At 38.4% G+C, this 23,291-nt stretch overlaps 1 protein-coding gene across 9 annotated transcripts in view; it reads left to right on the forward strand.

The window, feature by feature from the left end:
• PHLDB2 (pleckstrin homology like domain family B member 2) overlaps positions 1 to 23,291 on the forward strand; it is an 81,630-nt gene that overhangs the window by 52,710 nt on the left and 5,629 nt on the right. For 6 of the 9 annotated variants that reach the window (XM_032679620.1, XM_032679619.1, XM_032679621.1 and 3 more), the window contains 11 exons: positions 3,040 to 3,195; positions 3,682 to 3,792; positions 4,548 to 4,637; positions 7,839 to 7,982; positions 8,808 to 8,981; positions 9,684 to 9,824; positions 10,315 to 10,414; positions 17,719 to 17,926; positions 19,765 to 19,855; positions 20,168 to 20,314; positions 22,773 to 22,992. In XM_032679620.1, the coding sequence (XP_032535511.1) occupies positions 3,040 to 3,195; positions 3,682 to 3,792; positions 4,548 to 4,637; positions 7,839 to 7,982; positions 8,808 to 8,981; positions 9,684 to 9,824; positions 10,315 to 10,414; positions 17,719 to 17,926; positions 19,765 to 19,855; positions 20,168 to 20,314; positions 22,773 to 22,992 (1,582 nt within the window). The remainder of the gene's footprint in view (positions 1 to 3,039; positions 3,196 to 3,681; positions 3,793 to 4,547; positions 4,638 to 7,838; positions 7,983 to 8,807; positions 8,982 to 9,683; positions 9,825 to 10,314; positions 10,415 to 17,718; positions 17,927 to 19,764; positions 19,856 to 20,167; positions 20,315 to 22,772; positions 22,993 to 23,291) is intronic. The other 3 variants (XM_032679622.1, XM_032679623.1, XM_032679624.1) reach the window with 2 other exon arrangements.

Genomic DNA, 23,291 nt, shown 5'->3' on the forward strand with positions numbered 1-23,291 from the left:
AGTCACATACCTAAAGGTATTAATTTGTGAGAAGCTGCAGTATTGTTGCTATGGGAGGGTAGTAAATCTTTTTTCACTATTGACCATCAAGTGGCTTCTAGAAATATGTTTGGTTAAATTTTGTTTGGTTGGTTGTTTCTTCCAACTTCTTTTAATAACAATTTTGGATTTGAAAGTGGGACAAAACTTGAAATGTGACAGTGTAGTTAAGTGTCCAGTTAGTCCTACTGCATATTATTCCAGGCCAGCTGTAGTGGAAGTTAGCAGTGGCTGCTGAGGTCAGTGCAGTAGAAGTTACCACTGAGTTCGTGCACAGTAGCTCTCTAATGGATATCAAGTGTGAGAGCAGTCATGAAATGACTCTAAGTGTTGTATCCAAAATAGAAAATCTTCTTCCTCCAAAATAAGCCCAGCTCTGGGGCTCCCTACAAAGCAAAGACATGGACCTGTTGGAGTGAGTCCAGAGAAGGCCACAAAGATGACCAGAGGTCCGGAGCATGTCTCCTATGAAAACAGGCTGAGATCTGGGATTGTTGAGCCTGGAGAAGAGCAGGCTCCAGGGAGACATTGTAGCAGCCTCCCTTGTAGCAGCTGGGCTACAAGAGAGCTGGAGAGGGATCTTTTAGTGATAGGACAAGGGGTAATGGCTTTTAACTGAAAGAGGGAAGGTTTATATTGGGAAGAAATTCTTTACCCAGAGGGTGGTGAGGCACTTGAACAGGTTGCCTAGAGAAGCTGTGGACTCCTCATCCCTGGATGTGTTCAAGGCCAGCTTGGATGGGACTTTGAGCAACTTGGTCTAGTGGCAGGTGTCCCCGCCCACGGCAGGCAGGTTGGAACCAGATGATCTTTAAGGTCCCTTTCAACCCAAACTATTCTATGAAATACCTGAGTCTGCAGCAGCTTATGTTGTGCTACTTTACTGCTGACAAAGAAGGTGTGAAGGTGAATTCCCTTCAGGGGCTTCAGTAGCTTAATAATTTGTGCCTGGGGGAGTGGGCAGCCAATTTCACTGCAGCAGCTGGCTGCAGGGTGGGTATGGAGTTTGGACTGGGGTGTGCAGGTGGCAAACTCTTGGCTTTCCTGTGTCCAAAATGCATATACACTCTCTTCTCGGGCAGGAAGGGTATTTTCAATGCTCCCAGTTGTCTTTGGGTATCAGTTGCCTTCCCTGAAGTCTGTTCTTCTGCCTCAGTAGCAATTAATGTGGTATGCAATAGGCTGAATTTATTGACTTTCATGGCCCAAGCAAAGCCCTTCTGTTTGTTTTAAGTGCTGAAGATGTCTGACCAATGTGAACAAAGCATTTCTGTATTGTAGGTACCTCCTTTCCTGTAACTTTTAGCCCACGCCTTTGCTTTTGATCACTGTCTCCTACAAGTGAAGGGTACATCTTTGGAGAGTAATGGGAAGATGCTGGTATTTCATATAGTAACTTGGATTCTTCAGTTTCTGCATCCTGTGTCTTTCCCTGATACATTGGAAGCTGGGTTTGAGTGACTTTTATAGGGACCTATCTGCTTATCTCAGTCATTAACCTTTGCCGTAGGTTGAAATTAGAAAAGTAGAAAGTTTGCATTCCTCTAAAATGATAAATTGCTTCCAGGATGTAGGTTTTCTTGTGTAACAAGCTATGCACAACATGCTTATTTTAGAGAGCCTTAGCATTTACTAATACTTGATTATTAAAAAAACCTTTTTCTTCAGAATTCTAGAACTTATAAGCAGGAATTCATATTATGAATGCACAGATGTTTCATGAGAAAGATTAGCATTCAGTTCTTGTGCTGAAAAGCACCATGAGTTTTATCTCATCATCTCTAAGTGGTGTGTTTTTATTTCATAGAATCACAGAATCAGCCGGGTTGGAAAAGATCTCCAAGATCATCAAGTCCAACCCTAGATCCAACACCACCGTGGTCACTAGACCACGGCACTAAGTGCCACATCCAGTCTCATCTTAAAAACCTCCAGGGACGGAGAATCCACCACCTCCCTGGGCAGCCCATTCCAATGTGTGATTACTCTCTCTGTAAAAAATTTCTTACTAATATCCAACCTAAACCTCCCCTGGCAGAGCTTAAGACCATGCCCTCTTGTCCTACTGCTGGTTGCCTGGGAGAAGAGACCAACCCCCACCTGGTTACAACCTCCTTTCAGGGAGTCGTAGAGAGTGAGAGGTCTCCCCTGAGCCTCCTCTTCTACAGGCTGAAAAGCCCCAGCTCCCTCAGCCTCTCCTCATAGGATTTGTGCTCGAGTCCCTTCACCAGCCTCATTGCTCTTCTCTGGACTGTACTGGCTGGGGTGGGCGACTAGAGTCCTTAACTGCACAGAGAGCAATTTTCAGCTCCAGTTTGGTGTCCATGATCAGCCTCTGGTTGAGCAACTTACACGGTTGGACATCACTGCTGAGGTGCTGAAGTGCGCTGAAGGCTCATGGCTCCACATATCTTTTGTCTTATCTGACTGTGTCTTTTAATAAAATCAGTGCTGGTACTTGGGACAGACCTGAAGAAATTCTAACTGCAGTCCAGACTCCTTTGTTTTAGTGTGATTTCCCATAATCAGTTAATTCTGTGTGCAGTTCTCTGGTGTTACTGGCATGATCCTTTCTGTCCTTTTCAGTTGGTAAGCAGATGCTCTCCCAGTTTGGCATCTGACAACCTCACCAGATGGGTTCATGCTTTGTTGGTGTCCCAGTTAGGCTACAACAGAGAGATCTGCCCAGCCAGTTTGGGAGGCTTCAGCTTGCTCTGAACACGGCAAAACGGCTCCCTCACTCTGAAGGTGCTTCTTAGCAAGAGGCACAGTAGGAGTGATGGAGAAAGCAACATCAAAATAATAATTAGCTCTATTTCCTCTCTTATTATGACAGTAGACCACTAAAAGCATTGAGCTCCTGGTGGAACATGTTTTATGAGATAGGTAAATATCATTTTAGGTTGATTTTTGTGTTTGTTTGTAAGTACCTCTGGTGTCAGTGAAAGCACAATTACTTTTTTTTATATATATTACCTTTTTTCCCCTCCCCCCCTTAAGGATGCTGATCTTCTAGACATAGAAAGCAAACACTTTGAAGATTTGGAATTTCAGCAGCTTGAACATGAAAGCAGGTTAGATGAAGAGAAAGAAAATCTGACCCAACAGCTCCTGCATGAAGTAGCTGAATATCAGCGCAGCATTGTCAGTAGAAAGGTAAAAGCACTAATAGTTGATTAATTTGTTCTTTGTTGTTGAGTATAAAGGTAATGAAATGGCTCTACAACCTGCCCATCTGTGGGAAATAATGCAAAATGTTCCTCTTTGAAAAAGTTTTTGAAGCAAATCAAAGACAATAGCCCAGTGATATCCCACACAGATCAAATCATTCACTTTTCCAAAAGAAAGTAAATCGACAATATTTCCTGCCCTGTTTGTATATTTGCACATGAAAATCAAACCCTTTAATTTGCTACAAAAAAAGCACCAAAGCATATTTTTTTCTTCTTTAAGAAAGGAGATTTGTACACTCTGGACAAAACTACAGTTATTTTAGGCTTGTTATTGTTAGTTGATATTAAATGATTTTGTTAAAATAATAATAGAACATCAACGGTGAACTCTCATTAACTGGATCCTTGATGCAGGTTGTTTTGTACTTTGAAAATGAAACAAATTGTGATTATTTTCTTTTCATATTAGGAAAAGATTTCTGCTCTCAAAAAACAGGCCAATCATATTGTCCAACAAGCACAAAGAGAACAAGATCATTTTGTAAAAGAGAAAAACAACTTAATAATGATGCTGCAAAGGGTAAGTATTTATTGTCTTTCAAACATTTTTAGCATGTAGTAAAAGAGCATTTCATAGAATAAAAGAATGTAGAGCACAAGTAAAGCATCAGTTCTGCAAAAGCTAACAAGTTGGTATAATGTGAGACAAGGTTTATATCCATTCACCTTTAAAAAAAATCTTTTGCAATTAATCAGCAAATTTCTTAAGAGAAAATGCTAGTGTCATTAGGTATATAAAAGGGTTTTAGGGGTGCCCCCTTTTCAGAAGGCTCAACCTGAGAACTCAACTTCACCTGGATGCTGAAGCTAGAAGCTTGTGCTCCCTATGTGGCTGCTGAAACTGTGCACAAGGAGCTCAGATTTTTGGCTTGTAATAGCCTATACTTAGGCCACAAGATGAGCTCCTTAACATGAGCTAACAGCTGGGTAATAAGAAGCTGGTGTGAACCCTTCACATCCATTTTATGTTTTGCTTTTAATTATGAGAAAAATCACATTAGTTTACTGAGCAGAATCATCATTTCTAAAATGTTGAAGGAACACTTATTTGGTTTGGCTGGGCTGTGGTTATTAAATAAAATATTCCACTAACTTTTCCTTCTGCACCTCCATTTTTGGTTCAGTTCTACTCTAAATGGATGAAGGTAAAACTCTGCTGTGCAATTTCAGCTTTCCATCCCAGTGTGTTTCTTCATACAGTTAAGAATATGATTAGCATTTATTTTTTACTTACAAAACTGTTGGCATTTAACATAAAATGTCTGGTTTTAACAGGAAAAAGAAAATCTCTGTAATCTGGAAAAGAAATATTCCACACTTTCTGGAGGAAAGGGATTTCCTGTCAGTCCCAATAGTCTAAAAGAGGTAAAGCCTTTCACTGTCTTTGACTTTACCATAAGTAACTTTTAATAATATTTCATACAAAAACACTTTAGTATTTAGTGAAGTCCTAGTCATCACATCTTTCCAAAGTAATTTCATACAATTTCAGGTTTTTTAAGTTATTGATGGAAGTCCAGATGAATGAGTGAGCAAAAATAACTTCTCTTGACAGTCTTCCAGATATGACTGGTATTGCCTTAATCTCTTGCTTTGGAAAATTGCTTTTATGTGTGTGGAGTGTGTGTGTATGTCTAATTTTCTCAAAATAGACAATTAAACCTCATTGAAATGAAGAAGAATGAGTCTGGGAATAACTCTGTTCAAGTACAAATACAGTTCAGTCTTATTTTTGCACTGTAGATTTTGTCATTGCATCCCCTCCCCTATTCTAAGGCATTAAAGCATGACAGATGTACATTCTGTTCTTTTCAAAAAGCACTAAATTGAAGACTTCAAGCTATTGTTGTTGTAAAATACTTATTGAGATATTTATTTATCTTTTCTTAATAGCTAGAGTAAGTGGAAAATGTAGCATTTAAAATACATTGACAGTTATTTATGGCTGCTTCATTAACTTCTGCTTAAGAGGACTGACTGGACTTGCTGGATCTGCTTGTATCAAAGCCCTGAACAAGGTCTGCCACATCTAATGATGTAGGTGTCACTGTGGGAAGTTGGGCTGTTGAAGTCTAAAACACCCATGTGTCCTTTCAGCACCTGGGAATTGGGATCTTGCTTATGTGGTCTCCCAAGTTCCTGGTGTGCAGTTTCACATGCCAGTGGGGCTGAGCACTGCTCCCTGCTGCAAGCCATGTTGCAGATGCTTAGACTTCCAGTGCCCTAGGGTGTGTTCTGACCTGGACATCTGATCTCCCACCAGGACATCTGGCAAGTCTAAGCTTCTTTTTTTTTTTTTTTTCTTTTAGAGATAGATCTGTTCATTCTCTCACTAGAATGGGTGCTATTTCTGAGGTTTTTTCTTCATATCCACATAATGGCTTGTTTAATCACATATTTCGAAATGCAACTACATTAAGTGAGCCTGCACTCTTTAATGAAATGGATTATTCAGTGGTGTCATTTTGTTCACTGCAGTGAAGTCAGTTAGGACTTACTCCAAGGCAAATAAGAGAAGGAACAGCATGAGTTATCTGTTTCATCCTCAGTGTTCCCATAGGTTCTGTGTTATAAAAGAAATGCCTTTCTTTGCCAGATGTTGTGTTTATCTCAGTCCAGTTTAACTTCTCTCTGACTGTTCTGGCACTTTAAAAATCAGGCACCAAATGGCACACAGGCTTAAACAGTCTGCTGGCACACAGCAGTTAATCTCACCATGCAGTTGCTCAAGCATCAGTCGAGTCTGTGCTCCAGCACATTTCCCAGGCCCTCTTCACCAAAGTACCCATTTGTAACTCTCCTCCACCCATTGTGAAGCTTACTCCCTTCCTGCAAAGCAAGGAAGTAACATGGCCTTACATAAGGAGGCAGGATGCTTATCCTAGTACTTGAATAAGCACAGAAAATCAATGCTGTTTAAAAGTTCAGCATTGACAAAATTACTTGGATGACTAATCTGACCTGAAACCATTTATTCATCTAATGTAATAGGGGCCTGAGCTAATGAACAGCACAGTCATTTGTTCTTTACTTTGTCTTTTATCCTCATGATGAATCCTCATTGGCATTGTAAGTCAGAAGTGAATGTTTTTCATACAGTGGTGACAGTGCTTTTGTCTTTAAAAATGAACACAATATTGTATCCATAGACTTGCTGAGCTTTGGTTATTGCTACTATGAGATGATTAAGCAAGTTTTATGTTAATTAATACTGGACTCTATTTTACTGTAGTCACATGTTTTCTGAGATAAACTTTAGTATCTTACCCAGTTTCCTCATTTAATAGGTCGTGAAATAATATCAGCATTAAGATTTGCCTCCTATTTGTATAGTGCTGTGTTCACTGTATGATACCTTATCTTCCAGAATTGTCTTATCTGCTTGAGATAACTGATAAAATACATTGAAAATTATGCCAACAGATAGCAATGCTGGTATTTTTTTCAACTTGCCTTCTATGATCATTGCTAAATTTAGGCATTTTTAAAAAGAAGAAATACTATAGTAGTCTGTGGCTTCTCTTACTGAACTGCTGGAGTAGACATACTGGTATGTCACTGTGTTGGCGCAGGCATAGAAACATAGTCCCTTCAACACATTCTCAATGTGAAAGCAGCTTACCCTCTTGATTTAAAAAATAAGCATATTTCTATCTCATCTTTATGACATTGCTTCAACAGTGATTTATCCTGCCTTTTGTATAGCCTTGTTGGATAAGAAATTATGACATTTGACTTTGTTCAGCCTGGAATCCTATACACAATGGATTAGAATCCATATTTTATTTTCTAAATAACATTTTTTCAGCTAACACCAAAGCACATCCATTAATTCTGTTTTGCCAAAATCTGCCTGCATACATCTTCTCTGCAAGCAGCAGCACACTCTGATGTCCTTGCCATCCCTCAGTCCATCACGTCCTGTATGACTGTTAATTAAAAAAAAAAAAAAAGAAGCAAATTGTAATGGCTACGGGGCTGACAATAACAGCATCTTAACTGAGTCTTCTGGTAAGATATAAAAGTCAGAAGTATCTTCTAGACAATGCAACTGAAAGATGTTGTGTTAGCATAATTTAAGGGATGGCTTGTCCTTATCTAAGTCTCTCCCAGTTTCATTAATCATTTGATTTACTCAAATTAGCTTAGTAGGTAGGCAAGAAACAAATTAGGCTATTTTATTTAAGCATGGACAAAAAAATTAGGATATAAAAATAAGATTTGTTCTTCCTTTTCCCCCAATTTGCTTTCCTGAGAAAGAGCTACATAATTTCTAATGGAATGGGTATTTACATTTCAGTAAAATCTTTTGGACACTTAAAGTACATTTGGGTTTTGATTACACAAATGTTTTTGAAAATAAATTAAGGACAATTTTCGGAATCCAAGTATTTAACGCTTAAAAAGCTTGATGCTAATTTTATTTTAGTTGTGATTAAGTATTTAATTGATAACAAGTATTTGGCTGTATCACTCTAAAACTAACTTTCATTGTACTGGATACATTAATACTCTTGCACGTCTTTTGGCTTTTGCTCCTTTTAACTTCTGAATTCCTCCTTTTAGGGCTATATCAGTGTAAGTGAAATTAGTGAGCTGTATGGCAATTCCACGAATATATCCCCTTCCACTCAGACCCCCACAGATGCTGAAGCAGTTGCCACTGAGCCTTCCACGGCTGTGCTGACGAGCCAGCCACAAAATAAAGAGGTTTGTTTGAGAGACATTTCCCTTTGTTTGCATTGTCTTTTCATGAGTGCCTTTTTATTTTATTTATTTTTCATTTTTTTGGTAATTAAACACGTAACAAATTGACCCGAAGGCAAACTGCCATATGGCAGTTACCAAGTCAGGTAACAGGTTTAATAGTAAAGCTGAAGGACTGTTCCAGTTGTAAAGTGTCTTTGATGAGGTAGATGGAACTGAAGGTCAAAAAACCTGAATCCTTATGACCCGAGCAGCACTAAATGACAGTCTTTGCCTGTCAAACACAAAACATCTTTGGGAAACGGTCTTTGGACAAGCTTAATGATGACTGGATCAGTGATGCTCAGGTGTTCTTTTGGTATGTTTTCCAGCTTCTTCTTGTTTTGTTTTTTTCCCTGTAAGGTGGTAGAAGTATATCTCGAATATTTGTGGGAGATGGGTAGCTTTTACCTATCTTAGCTATTCCATGCAGTCTGTCCAGTCTGTCTTCCAGCTTACTCTCCTTTCCTCGGTCTTTGTGATGTTTTTGGCTTTGTAATGACCATATCAAATTTTTAATAAATCCCCTTTTAAAAGAATGGAATAACCTTATAATTGTAAAAGCCACCTACCTTTATGTTGCAATAAGGCAGCAACTGGTTTAGAATTTGGCATTTCTGTGCTGCTTCTCTTAGCTCAGTATGCCTTGGGAGTTGCAATACAACACATGTCCTTTCCTGCTAAACACTGCAACAAACACAGTGCTAGAACTGCAGCTTGTATGTGCCGTATCTTTTGAGAAATTCCAAAAAGAAAACTCTGTGTGTAATTTCTCTTTTTTCTATAAAGCTAAGATCACCTCTCTGTTCTGGATTTGTGTTTCCTCACTCTCTTTCTCCTCGCTCTATTGCTCAACTTCCATCAGTCCATTGGCCTGAGGTCATGGCTACTCATGTAGATCCTATTCCTTTATCTGATACACCTCCACCTCTGCCAGCTAAGAAACACCGCAGGCAACAACAGGTAACAGATTCAAAACTGGTAACTTGGGATTATTTTGTTTTGTTTGCTTTTCTTATGGTGGCCATGAAGTTGATTTACATGTGAGGTTTTTAGAGTAATATGATAGATCATGAGTTGATCATGCTTGCAGAGCGTTGCACTTAAAGGCAAAAATCATTAAGGCAAAAATAATTTAAAAATCAAAACAGTGTATTTTAGAATATTACTGAACAAAATTTCCCCTTATATGAACAATGCAGAGGCAAATACTAATATTTAAGAACCACTGTTACTGTCAGAGGACTTGCAACAATAAAGTTCATGTGCCTATATTTGAAATCCTAAATTAATTTTTCATATACATTTGGACAATGCCTTTTAAAAACTGTATTGGTTTTAAGCCACCAATTCATTAGAATAACTTGTAAATAAAACTTTTTCTTTGTAATTGGGCTCTACTTGTATGCTAGACTTGAATTTTTAAAACAAAAGGTACAGGGACATGTACACAAAATGTGCACATGAGTTTAATGGGTTTTTTTAATCAGTATTCTTTTAATGTGATATTTGTAAAACTCCTGGAAAGTGCTGCGAAGCGGGACGTACTCTGTATTTTAGATTTTGCTCTTTCCAGGCTTCTGCCTTCGGTATTTTCCATATAGAGCTTAACTGAGCAAGCACGTCAGTTCATTTTGTCAAAACTGTAACAAATTGCGTTTGAAGCATTTCAGAAATCTGGAAGAGCGCAAGAAGCAGCACAGGGAATGCACGTACATGAGCGATACTTTGCCTCGCAAGAAAACGACTCCGTCTGTGTCACCGCACTTCAATAGCGCCACGCTGGGACGGAACACCGCATCCAAAGTACGTGGCTGCTGTTTATAGCCTTCCAGCGTCTGTATAAAACCTGTGTCCTGTTACAGGGTAGGTCAGGTCGCACCGTAAGCATTAGGTAATCCCCCAAATTCACATCTCAAATTACTTTGAAAGAACTTCAGGTTTATTAACGTATAGGAGTGTACACAAAGTCTTCCATTCTTCCAGCCGTTATTCCGACCTGTGGAAATGCCGTGCTGTGGTACAGTAATCACAAATGCATGATTTCTATCTCAGGGCTAGTTTAAATTGATTCTAGGGACACAACATGTCGTTTTCTTTCCTACCTAAGGCCTTCAGATGGTAAAGATATGGTTATGTATAAAGTGAAATACTCTTCATTTGTAAATGAACAAACAGCAGGAAGGTGGAGATACTACTTTGAAAACATGCTGATACCCATGACAAAGCAAGTTGCTGATACAAAAAAAAGTCTTGTAGTGTAGTTTTAAGCATGTATGTACAATATTTCCTGCAGGGACATTTACCATTGGGACAAAGCAACAGCTGTGGCAGCGTACTGCCTCACTGCCTGGCAACCATGACCAAAGAGTCAGAGTCAAGAAGGATGCACAAAGGTAAGACCTTTTTATTTGATTCATTTCTGTTTAAAGTCAGTGTTCAATTTTTCAGGAAATAAGCCTGAAACTGGTGTTGTTATAATCAACAGATATGTAAAATAAACTTACTTCTTGGTGAAAAAAACAATTTCTAAGTGTAGTTTTTTTTTATAGGCAAAATAAGATATTAATATTATGACATAGGTGCACGTGTAGTTTTAAAGTACATGGTAACCAAATATAATCCAGTAAAGAAGAAAAGTATATTGAAAAATACACATTGTGTTAATTGGGTAATTTCTCTGAATGATTTTGAGGCAGTATATTACATGTTGCTTTTTTTTCCTTTTTTTTTTTAATGTGATCTTAAAAATTGTTTCTCAGAGGCATATATTTTTGCCTGCATAAATTCCTCAGACAGGTAATTGAGAAGCTGTGACTATGGTACTGTAAGTGTTCTTAAATATTCAGGCCACAAAATAGGAAGGGAGAGATATGTTCCATTGTGGATAGATGGCTGAGTTTTGTAATAGGGACACGGCAATTCTGGATCCAAAAGCAAGTTACATCTCTGAAACATGATCTTGTAGGCTATGGGATTCTGTGTCTGTTTTTTGTTGACTTGAGTCAATACACTTATTTTCTGCTTTAATAAGATAGATTATTCATAAGTGTCCCATCTTCAAATGGATTCACTCCTCAGTGCCATCTCTCCATTTATTTTCTTTCCAGCATTTGCACTGCTGTTATGGGTATTAGTGCAAGAAGCTCTTATGTAGAATTGCACTGACTAAGGCTGAGCTGAGATAGGATCCATCCCGTTGTTATAGGACTTGTCAGAGCTAGCAGCTGTTAAAGGTCAAAGCAGATGACTGATGTTAGTCATAAGCACCAAGATGACTCAATACAGGGATGGAACAAGCATGCTGAGAAAGGATCATGACCTAATACATCCCCTTTGTAGAGCTGATATAGTTGTGATTTGTTGGTTTTGAGCTTTAGTTATGCAGCAGGCCTTCTATAAACCTACTGTGTTGTAGCTAACTTGCCTTGAGGTATTTTAGATGCAATACAAAAAGAGCTTCATGCTCAGCTTCAAAGTCATGTATGTGCAAGGGTGGAATATCTTGCAAGTACATTCAGACTCATCGTTGGTATGTTTTGTCAGTTTGAAAATCAATTAGAATGTCTTGGCTAAACTTTGACAAGAGATCATGTTTAAAATTGGAAATATTTCTGTAAAGTGGTTGCAAAAGTGCATTAAGTGTGTGACCTAAAACATGATTACAAAGTGTTACCAAACCTAACACAGGCAAGGAGTTTTAAAAATAAATCAGTTTTAATATTTAATTTTTTGTCACTGTGCAACTAAGACAATCTAAGAGTAGGGTCAAATTTCTTGTCACGAGAGTGAGAAAGAGAGAAACCTCACGAATCAAAGTTGAATATGGCCTGACACAGAAGAGAAGCAGGGGAGAATGAGAGAGATGTATTCATTAAGGCACTTGGCACAGTGCTTTTCATATGCCATTGAGGAATCATGTGCTATACTGCTTCTCATGCTAGGTTACCATTATTTTTTGAAAGATCCGGCAGTTGGAATGGAAATAGTAAATTATGAAGAAAGCCTTAAGGGATTAATTTGTTACGGGGAAAGAGGATGGTTCTAGATATCCTTTTCTGAAACATCAGCTTTGCCAAATGGAAATAATGCTGCTGACAGGTGCTTTATTTGAACTGTCACAGGATTTGCAAAGTAAGAGAGTTGTAACAGGAAGGATAGAGGAACATAAGGATTGTTTGTGTCTTCTCTTAGTAGTTAGCGAAGGGTTTATTTCCTTTATGTTCAACATAGAGCTCCCTGAATTTATTGCTATTGGAGGAACTTGAAGAGTGTAACTGCTTTTGCACTGAAGTGCCACGTTTGTAGGTTGGGGAAAGCTCCTCTGATGGGGTAACACACCACAGAAGTGTTTGCAGGGCTCTTTCTGCCCTGCAGGACAGAACTCAGCAAGGACAGAGATGTCCAAGTCAGGTGGCTGGAGTCAGATTTCTATCCAGTGTTTCTATCCAGCTATACAGAAGGGCCAGACAAACAGTCTTCAGGCACCTTTCATTCAGCATTATGGGCATAGCCTTAATAAATGTCACAGGGAAGGGACTGAGTTTCCCCTAGCACTTCATACCCATGCTTAGCACACAGAGGGAAAGTAAACTTTCTTCAAGATCACAAGTAAAGAAAAAGTGCATTTCTGTGGAATGGTGAGATTTGGGTAATGTTCTGAATACAATGTGCTATTTAAACCACGCACCACACAGGGCAACTGAAATGGAATACCACTGTTCATTAAAATTCTGAAATCTTACTTGTCTTCCACTAAAATCAGTGCAACTTGTCTGAGTAACTAGGATGAATTTCAGCAGGCTCCCTTAAATACATCATTGAAAACCAAGCCAAATGCCACGTCAGCGGACATACTTGGAGAAGTTTTCTTATTCTATCACTGAATGACAAATGTTTATAATAAATACAGTGTATTTATTACAAAACCATTCTTGAGGCAGGTCAGATTTGCCTTTTCAGACTACGTGAAAATTTTTGAGGGATAAGATTTGCTATCAAATCAGTGGAACTCTGCAAATGTATAGAGACTGATTATACTGATAAATATGAGCTCTGTTTCTGCTCCAGAAATTAGATGTTCACCTAAAAAAAGGTGATGAATAGATAAAGTGTTCTCTACCTGTCATGTACTGAACCAGTGCTTGCTTTCCTTGGGTCTGTTTTCCCACTTGACAGGTTTTTCACTCCGTCAGTTTTCTGTGTTCAAGGTGATCTATTGCAAACAACACGGGACTCTTGGCTTCCTGATGCCTTGAGCATAGAGCTGCACCCAGTGCCTTGGATCAGTGGAGAGCCAGGGTCTCATGTGTTAAATGCCACTTCATCCCCTCACTCTGGAGCCCTGGATATCATGCAGTGGCCCACAAACTGTTATCCAAAGAGGATGGTGCACTCCTGAAGTGGTATTAGTAGCTTCCTGTGTTCCTTAGGGTTTGATAGCATTGAGCAAACTTCTAGACCAGATGTTTTTGGGGGTGTGTATAGATCTGAAAACAAGTATAGTCGACACTGGCTGGAGGAAGTGGCAGCTCAGCTAGTTTTAAGATATTTTCTTAGTGTTATCCCTAAACTAGTCATGGTCTGAAATAAGTCTCCTCTAATATACTTTCTCCAGTTTTTCTTCTTTCAGTCCAAGAAGGTAAATGTAAAACTCTGAGATGAAAAAATGAAAATTAAAAGTGAAGTCAGGAAATTAAGAACAGCCACTTGAACATGAATTTCAATTTCGTTTTCCTTATGCAGGAACAAGTAATATCTATGAATAAATTTTAGGCTGAATGCAGTAGGAAATAATTTCATAGATTTTTAAGTACCAAATTGTCTTTACTCCAGGATTACCAAAACTGTGTTTAGTCAGTCATGTGAGTTCAAGAATTGTTATTGAAAGAAAAGGTCACTGTCAGTAATCATAGCCTGAGTTAAGAGCAACTTATAAATTGTTTCAGAGGATGCATATTGGTTATAAATCTTTGGTGGAAAAGCTGTTTCTTAGCTGCCATTCATGAGGTATTTTTGAAGCACTGTATTTATAAATTCACCTCCTGTGTACATGCCTTTGTAACCAAACCACATGCAGAAAAAAAGAATGAAGAAGCTGCTGTTAGGTACAAGCTAGAGACCTCACACTGCACAGATTGAGACTTGGTCACAGGGAGCTCCCATGGACACAGCATGCCAGAAGCCTGCACAAGGACAGGCAGGAGTGAGGAGGGAGAGTTAGCCAGTTCAGTCCCATTGACTGCAGGATTGACTACAGAAGGGAAAAGGGAATGGCTAGCTGGGAATTAAGGTGTAAGACCAGACATAGCACTGGGAACAAAGCTATTGGGACAGGGAAGTGAGGTACCAGCAAGATGATTGTTTGTATTCTTTCTAAGCTCTATAGAAAAAACAGTATACTGCAGGCAAGGGATATTTGTACAAACAAATTATAAGCTTTTCAAAGCAGTTTGCCTTTTTTGTCGTTGTTGTTTGTCTGTTTTTCACTCTTTTTCTTACCAAACTCAGGAAAAGCCAGAAAAGGTATGAAACAACCCTTTACCTGGCTTTATCTACCGTGTCGTGTTTTTGCAAAAGTACCAATTGCATCAGCACTGTCAAGTAGTTCCCAAAATATTGCAAAACTTTTAAATAATCGTTAAATAATGATAGCACTTCAAAAATTCTTTTCTTTGTGCTGTCAAATCACCTATCACAACAAAACTTCTGATCTATGCTAATATCTGCAGAGCTATGGCTTTGCACAGGCCTATTTTTCTTCTTTGCTCATAGCAAGTAGAGCAGAAAATCTAGAAATCTTTGCAGCTCTATGGGTGACAATGACAAGGTAGGCAGTCTTGGGCTTCCTACTTTGGCATGTTTCCACACAACAAATGTATCTTGACATGTTAATGCCAGTCTTTTAAAAAAAAAAAAAAAAAAGAAGGGGGAAAGAAGGAAGAATAGAAATAAAAGAAAAAGAAAAGAAAATGTAATGGGATCCTTTGCATGAAATACTGGTGGGTTTTTTGCATACTTGACAGTGCCACTTTCAGTAATAGCTTTCACCTTTATTTCTACCCTCACAAGAATTTTGTGGTGGTATACCTGGTTTTTGTGATTCTGCAGTAACTCCTTTGGAATATTTTGCTTTAATGATATGGCTTTATGGATATTTGCAGTATTTTGCTCAACAGTATGGCTGTTAACACAGTTAAGTTTACTGTTTTACTACAGAGCAATGGATTTCTGTAGTAAAGCCAATGCAGTAAGAAACATTTCAGCTTTTGTATCAGATTAGACTTCACTGGTCTAAGACAAATCTTGTCTTGTGGGAAAATTTTAGTTAAGTGCTGGATCTTACAAGGAGTCTAATATTTTTAAGTGCATGTTGTGTGAATAGGCACCCGAGCAGTTAATAATTCCTTAAACAACAGATGGTGCCTGCCCGCTGTGTAAGTGTGGCTGTAATGGAGGCAGGTTGGTTGTGAGGCTCTTGGTGTCCCTGCTCAGCTCATCCTGAGCTTTGAGCTGCCTGTTGCTTACAGCATGGAGATAAAAGGAGAACACTGAGTTATGCTTTTTTTTTCTGTGAATGAGTCTCGTTTTTTGCAACGAGCAAATGTGTGTTTCTTACAGTGTTCGTTTACATTTGCATGAGTACAAAAATTTAAGTGATAAATGTTTGACTTCAAAATGCTTAATGGCAAGTTGACTCCTTTAGGAGAGTGTAGAACTGCTATGCTTCTCTGTGCCCCTTAGACGGATTTATTTTTCAGTGAAATATAAGATGTGGAATTAAGATTTCTGAATAGGCAAGGTTTTGCAGAGAGCTCAATAGAAAAACATGCATTTGAATAAAGTTCTTGCAGTAATTTATTTTTTTCTCTTTCCCTAATGAATAATTGATAACCATTTCACAGGAGCAATTAGTCATTCCAAAGGTTTGCGTATGAAAGGTAATTGCTTATCTGCAATAACAGCAGCATCTGCCAAAATAATGGGGGGAAAAACAAACTGCACATATGAATCAGTAACACCTGTGTTGTGTGACGCTGTTATTTATGGCTGCTGAGGTGTGTTTGTGTCCCCTTTGTCTCTTTTACTAATCGATGCAACTGAACTTTTATTGAAATTTAGTGTTCTTTTAAATGGCAAGTGAAGTCCCATTAGTTCCTTAGAAACCAGCTTTAACTGCGAGAAACCTTTGTACTGTACAGAGGGAAGTGAGGAGGAAACAATCTGCTGTGAAAATGCTTGTAGGGCACAATTTCTTTAATAATGTGCTTTAATTATTCGGCTGCAGACACACTTCTCAGATACCTGCAGCTGTTGTCTCTCTGAACTGGGACTCTCCCCAGTCTGGCATGGCAAAAAATACCTTGTATGTGCAGATAGAGAAAAAAGACAGGAAAATATTCCCACTTCAAGCATGTTTTCCTAAAATCAGTGTCTTAAGAGTGTCTACTAAACATTTATATCTGGACCTTGCTGCATTTCTACAGTTGTCTGCATTTCTCCTATGTCTGTTTATCTTAAATATGTGGAATGTCAGTGGCTGCCTTCCTGTACAAATGGGAGATTTTCATGTAGTCTGTCAGTCCTTTCTAATCTCCAGCTCTGCCAGCAGCTCAGAATTTGGGTCAGGAATGCACAGAGAATATTATAAACCTGACTGAGTATCAGAACTATGAGAAAGTCTCACTTCTTGCATTCACTGAAGAAAAAGATGAGCAGTACAGTTGGATTTGTAATCACATAGATTAAACAGCCCTTAAAAGGGCACTGTGAAATACTTCAGCAGTTAAATTGACAACTGTCATTATACTCTCCTCTTCATCAGGCAAGCTCAACAACCTCTCTGTAAGTCTGTATAAATACTGCTGCAATATATTGAAAGAGCAATGGAGACATGAGATAAAAATAATTCTGAAGAAACATTTTCAAAGGACATATAGCCAAATAAAATTCCCTGTGTTCAAGAAGTACGGCTTTTCAGAAAAAATGATTTTGTGGAAAAATCATGATTGTGTGGATAAAGAATGTAACCATTGCATAAACCTGATTTTTCTTTACGGTCATTAAGCTATAAGGATCTGCTTCAGTCATGTAGGGTGAACTGCAGTTCCAAAACTCCAGGAAAGTACCTCTACACTAGTAACTACAGTGATGTGACAAGCAGCCTGTATTATTTCAGCTGAAACTAAAACTTCAACTTGCATTTACCAGAAGGCAAAGTTTCCAAAACAGCCAAAAAATAACCCACATTCAATAAAATCAATCAGACAAGTACTCAAGATCCTTTTTTTTTTTGCCTAATTTAATCAGTGTCAGTTGTCCTAGATTCCTGGGTTTAACTGCCTTACTTTCCAGATTAGGCTTAATTTTCATTTTAAAATGAAAATTTAAAAATTTTAATTTTAAAATGAAAATTTTATTCGTTCAAATTAGATTTTCATCATACACATAGAAGAATATTTATTGAAAAGTCAGCTGTATACTAATCTGCATATATTTGCATACACCATAGATTAAAACAGGTATTTAAAGCTTTTATTTCAGTTATGATTAACTTGTGAAATTAACTGTAATATTGTAGCACCTTGGTCACAGTGCAGTTAAGACTGAGGTGATGTTCAAAATGCTTGTGCTGCTAACAGGTTACGTTCCAGTCACAAAATTTTTGTGTAAAACAAAGGTTTTTCTCTGTACTTTATAGGGTATAACCATCAGCGCATCTGTGAAAACCAAAGGCAGAAGTCTCCTGAATTCTACAGCAGAACAGCATCCGAATCCAATGTGTATTTGAACAGTTTCCATTACCCAGACCGTAGCTACAAGGACCATGCCTTCGACACATTAAGCTTAGACAGTTCTGACAGTATGGAGACAAGCATATCAGCATGCTCACCAGATAACATTTCCAGGTAAACCATCTTTCTTTCTGATCTTGTAATGTCACAGGGTCATAATGAAAAAAGAGAATATGCACATGTTGATACTATGGTAGTGTGAATGCTGGTAACTGGTTAAGAAAATAGAAGATCACTAGACAGGCATAATATCTGTGTAGCACCTCATAATCAGGTTTAAATACATCTCACCTGTTTATTTGAAGATGCAAAATAAAAATATGGAAAGGTTAAGTGATAATGTTGAAGCTTACAGAGATATCCTTACAGTGCTTCCTCTCCTGGTCACTGTAGGGAAGGAGTTTCCTCCAATAGGAAATTTCTCAAAGACATATGCCATCAGTGATGTACACTTGTTCCATAAGTCCAGCATGTTAACTTACTAGATGCTTAAGATGAAACACTTAGGGCTCCTCCAGGAGTCTTTTTTGCCCTCTCCCTTTTCTGGGTCAGTAAAAACAAGGAGATGACACTGAAAGGTTTAGAGCCCTTGGCTGCTTTTCTCATCCTCAGACAACACTCCTCAGATCAAAGGAACATCCACAATCTGTGTTAAAAGTCCAGCCGAGTCTCAAAATTGTGTGCAAACAATTTGCTTCTGACAGTCTGGTTTTCATTTCTGACAGTATGGTAGTGCTTTCATTCCTCCTCACAGTCCTGCCCCAGCAGTTTCACAAGCATAAGTGGAGGCTGATAATTAAGTACAGCCTTGTCACAGCATTATGAATCCCTTGTGAACACAAGGACAGCTTTTTTTGGCTAGCATGTTGTGTTTTGTACAGCATCTGTTTCCTGTGACAGGGAAGCTCCCTGATTTCCCCTTGTGGTCTTTATCACTGCAATGTTAAGTGCTTCATAAAATACCAGTGGCATTCATTCTGCTGGCTTCTTTGTTTGGGCTTTTTTGGGTTGGTTGGTGTTGGGTTTGGTTTTTTTAAAGTAAAAACATTAGGACCCAAGTTTTGAGCATTTCTGTTTTAAAATAGGTACAGTCAGCCAGTTTCTGTTAGCTGGAGATAGGCTGGGAATTAACTCTATCCATGCAGTGATCTAATGTGGCAGTGGTATGAGATTTGTGTCTCTGAGACTTTGCTCTGACCATTTTGGAGGAGGATGGGGTGTGTCTGAGCTACATCAGGGCCATTTGGTACACGCAATCTCCAGCCCAGGATGCGGGAGCCCTGAATGGCTGTTGAACATTACTGATGCTGTTTGTCCCTCTGCCTCACGCTGGTTCTTTGTAAGCTTCCAGCCAGTGCTGGAAGAAACCAAACCAATAAACAAAACCAACTGAAAAACCAGAAAAGGACCCAGTACAACAGATCTTTCAGTTTCTCACAAGGCAGACTTTGGTGAGGGAAGAAAAGAGTGTGGGCTGATTTTGTTGATAAAATTTGGAAGATAGGCAGATAATTTTCCTTGACGAAACTTCCCTTAAGCAAAATTAATTTCAGATTGTTTTAGATGGTGTTTGACAATATTTTCTAGCCATGTTAGTCTGTAAGGGAAGACAATTTATGATGCTTTGTTCTGACATATTTAAAATACTTAAGTTATATTTTACCATGTTTAAGGTGAGGAAGAAATTTTTTTTCCTGGAAATGCATAACATTTGTCAGTGCTCAGGGTACAGAAGAAACAGAACTGTAGTCATTCATCCACGTGCCAAACAGTAGTACATCTTTTTTTTTTGTTAGTGGCTATTGCACTGAATTGGATCAGAAACTATCAACTCCATTCTTAAACTGTCTGATGTTGGACTGAAAAATACTACTTTAAATACCAAGTATTTCTTTTAATAACTCTGGGCTTCTTTTTTATTTGTTTATTTGTTTGGGGTTTTTTTTGTGCAGTGCTAGCACTTCAAACGTTGCAAGAATAGAAGAGATGGAGAGACTTCTGAAACAAGCACATGCTGAAAAGACTAGGCTGCTTGAGACCAGGGTAAGCATAACTTTGAGTAAAACTAAGACTAGTTAGTTTAGATAATATCCTCCTAAATGCAGTACTGAACCCTGAATAGTTTACACCTAATAAACACGTAAACAGTACCTCTCCTTTCCTGGTTTCACCCTCACACTTTGAGCCCATATGCAATATCTGCTGTCTCAGTGGGCGAGTTGATGGCAAAACCCTATGAGAAGCTAGGTCAGCCTATTTAAGAGTCAAAAAGGTATTTAGCCCTGGCTTAGAAATTGCATTACCAACTGTAAGTTTCACATATAACTGAAGTTCTACGTGTGCTGTGGTATTTAGGAACGGGAGATGGAAGCTAAAAAACGAGCTCTGGAAGAAGAAAAACGCCGCAGAGAGCAACTGGAGAAAAGACTGGAGGAAGAAACTAGCCAGAGGCAAAAGCTAATTGAAAAGGAAGTCAAAATACGTGAGAAACAAAGAGCACAGGTGAGATATGTTGATGTGAAATAGTTTTGAAGTGCAAGACTTCCCCTTCATATACAGAAAGGACTAAGTGTATTTCTGCCAGTGGTAAACAGAACAGCTTTCAGCTGAACAGATGGATTTAGTATTTCTGAGGTGCAACTGTTTTGCTAAAAGTATGTTTGGGCTCTTGGAGCCTTAGATGCCCAAGTATTCATTTAAAATTAAATAATAGCATAGATATCTATTTAGCATCTTACATATAAAGTATAAATATTAATCCTATAAGGTTTGTTACTGAATAGGGGCAGGGTAGATTTTATTTTTTTAGGCAGAGCAACAGAAATTTGTGAGTTTGTTAATTTTGTAAACCATTGGTGTGGGGTTTGTGGGGTTTGTTTTGTTTTGTTTTGTTTTTTCTTTTAATACATGAAATACCTTAGAATGTGAATCACTGCATCCAAATAGTTAACAAAAAAACAAAACAAAATAACACCAAAAAACAAACCAAACAAAAAAATGTGCTAAAGAAAACAAAGCAAAACAAATCCACAAGAAAAACATAAAGAATCTTTTCCAGCTCCATATCTACTGTAGAGAGGAAACAGTATTTTTTCTAAAATTACTGGAACTATACATGAGAAACACTACTGAATTTTAAAAAGTGTTACCTCTTATACATTTTTGCTTCTCTTTAGGATATAGAGGCATCTTGAGCTTTCTTTAGTCTTAGAGGTCTTACCTATTTGTTTATTCTGCCAAAACTAATAATATCTATAAGGTACAGCAAATAGAATAGGCAGCCATTGTTAGTATACTAGAGCAAGAAAATGTCTCCACCATAATAGATGTATTTGAGTGCAGAAGTTTCTATATCATATTTGAACATGTTTCTCGTTTTATCTGTGCTACCTTTGCTGCTATTTAACCAGCTGTTTCTATATTTGTTTTAATATATGATGTAATTACAGATACTAAATTATACTTAACTTGATGGCCTTTTTTTCTAAGAAATTTTGATGACAACTCAAGTATGACATAAACAACAATGCAATGCTGATATCTTTATCCCCAATTACAGTGTGCATGTGTTGTAAATAGAATGCCCTATTAGTTACTGCTGATTAGCAGAGTTGGCAGAGAGGCTGAAGACCGAGTTGGTAGGAAGACAAAACATATCTGCCAGAAATGACTACAATTTTTTTGCTAACTTTTTTCTTTCCTTTGTAGAGTGAGACCCAATCTTTTTTCCAGCAGTTTTTGACACTTAGAAACATAAGCTAGAGGAAGGAACTCCACCTTTGCACTTGCCAAAGCTGGTGCCAGCTTGTATCATACAGGACTGCATAATTTTAGAAGGGCGCTAAGAGTTCTTGCGGGCAACACAGCTCTCATTGCATCAAGAGGTTCTTAAGAATGCAAGGAGGGAAAGTCCCTTCGATTGTAGAGTCACAGTGGGATTTAATGGGCTAACTTTAGGAGTGAAGCAGGGGCAGATTAGTTTCTCCAGGTCACTGACTTCTCTGGCGTCCAGGGGAGGAGAGAGAGGGAGATGCTCCTTTCACAGATCATTCAAAGTGCCTAAAATCAGCTTCTGTTTCAAAGTAGCCTCTCTCTGCCCTGACTGCAGCAGGTGCCCTGGGAGACATGTCTTTTATGTTTAAAATGAGCAGGGGTGGTTATGCGTACACCCTCCAGACACAGAAAACAAGCATATTCCCTCAGCTGGCAGAGATCCCAAATTACTATCTCCTCCTGCTTGTTCTCCCAACTGACACTATCCAGGCTTGATGTGCAGTCTTGAACTGCAGTCAGAAATGAGGCACCATCTCCTGCACTGCTTTGCTGACTCTTGGAGAGGGATGCGTTTCATCTCTCTATACCATGTTGCTGATTGTGAACTAGATATCATATTTCATTCATTCAGAAGAAAATAATTCTATTTTCTTCACTGTAATCTTTGAAACTAACTAGTGATTACAGTTCACTCCCATTGTTAATTTTTCCTGTAATATCAAGTTCTTATTATTTGTACTAGACTTTGCATGAAAATACCTGTAGCAGTGAAATATTAAAGAGTGAGATACGTGCCATGAGTATTTAGCCCAGAAAAATAAAGGATTTGCTTAACATCGTAGAAGTGAAGTTCTTGGACTTCATCTAAAGCAGCAACACACCTTTAAATTCAATTAGCATCTTAATTCTAAAACAAGCTGTGTTTTACCAGCTTATCAGCTGATGATTTCAAGAAACTACCATGCTCTACCTGGCTTTTATGAAGTTCTCCAACACTGTAAAGTTGGAAGTTTAAAGGATCTTTCTTTTAAAGAAAAATTAGGGCTGCAGCAAAAAACTCTTTATTTTTCTTATATTCATTCTTAGAGTCTGCGAGAGGTTTGCAGTTACGTCCTCACAGCAGCAAAAGTGAAGGAGAAGTTAAGACTTCTCTAAAAAATAATATGATTTCTTTTCTTTCCTGTAGGCCCGTCCCTTGACTCGCTATTTGCCCGTTAGAAAGGAAGACTTTGACCTCCGTAGTCACATCGAAACAGCGGGGCACAACATCGAGACCTGTTACCATATCTCCCTCACAGAGAAGACCTGCCGAGGCTTTCTGATTAAAATGGGAGGAAAAATTAAAACGTGGAAAAAACGATGGTTTGTTTTTGACAGAAACAAGAGAACTTTTAGTTACTACGCAGGTAGGCGGCAGGATCACTGCTAGGGTACATCTCTCTCTCTGTTCTCCTATCAGCCTCAGCTGTGTTATGAATGTAGGGAGTCCAGATGAAACATTTCCATTTCATCCAGTGTTTTACACATATACTTGGAGCTCATGCAATCCCTTCCCTACAGTGTTCAATCCCAATGTTAGGTAAGGCAGAACTGAGCTTGCGAAACAAAGGAAGACATGCAGATAGGCAAGAAAAAAATGGAAGATGATCAGGTTCCAAGTACACAGAATAATGGCTGCACATAATTTATTTTTAAATATTACATA

This window comes from Chiroxiphia lanceolata, chromosome 2 (assembly GCF_009829145.1).
Source record: "Chiroxiphia lanceolata isolate bChiLan1 chromosome 2, bChiLan1.pri, whole genome shotgun sequence".
Taxonomy (NCBI): Eukaryota; Metazoa; Chordata; class Aves; order Passeriformes; family Pipridae; genus Chiroxiphia; species Chiroxiphia lanceolata.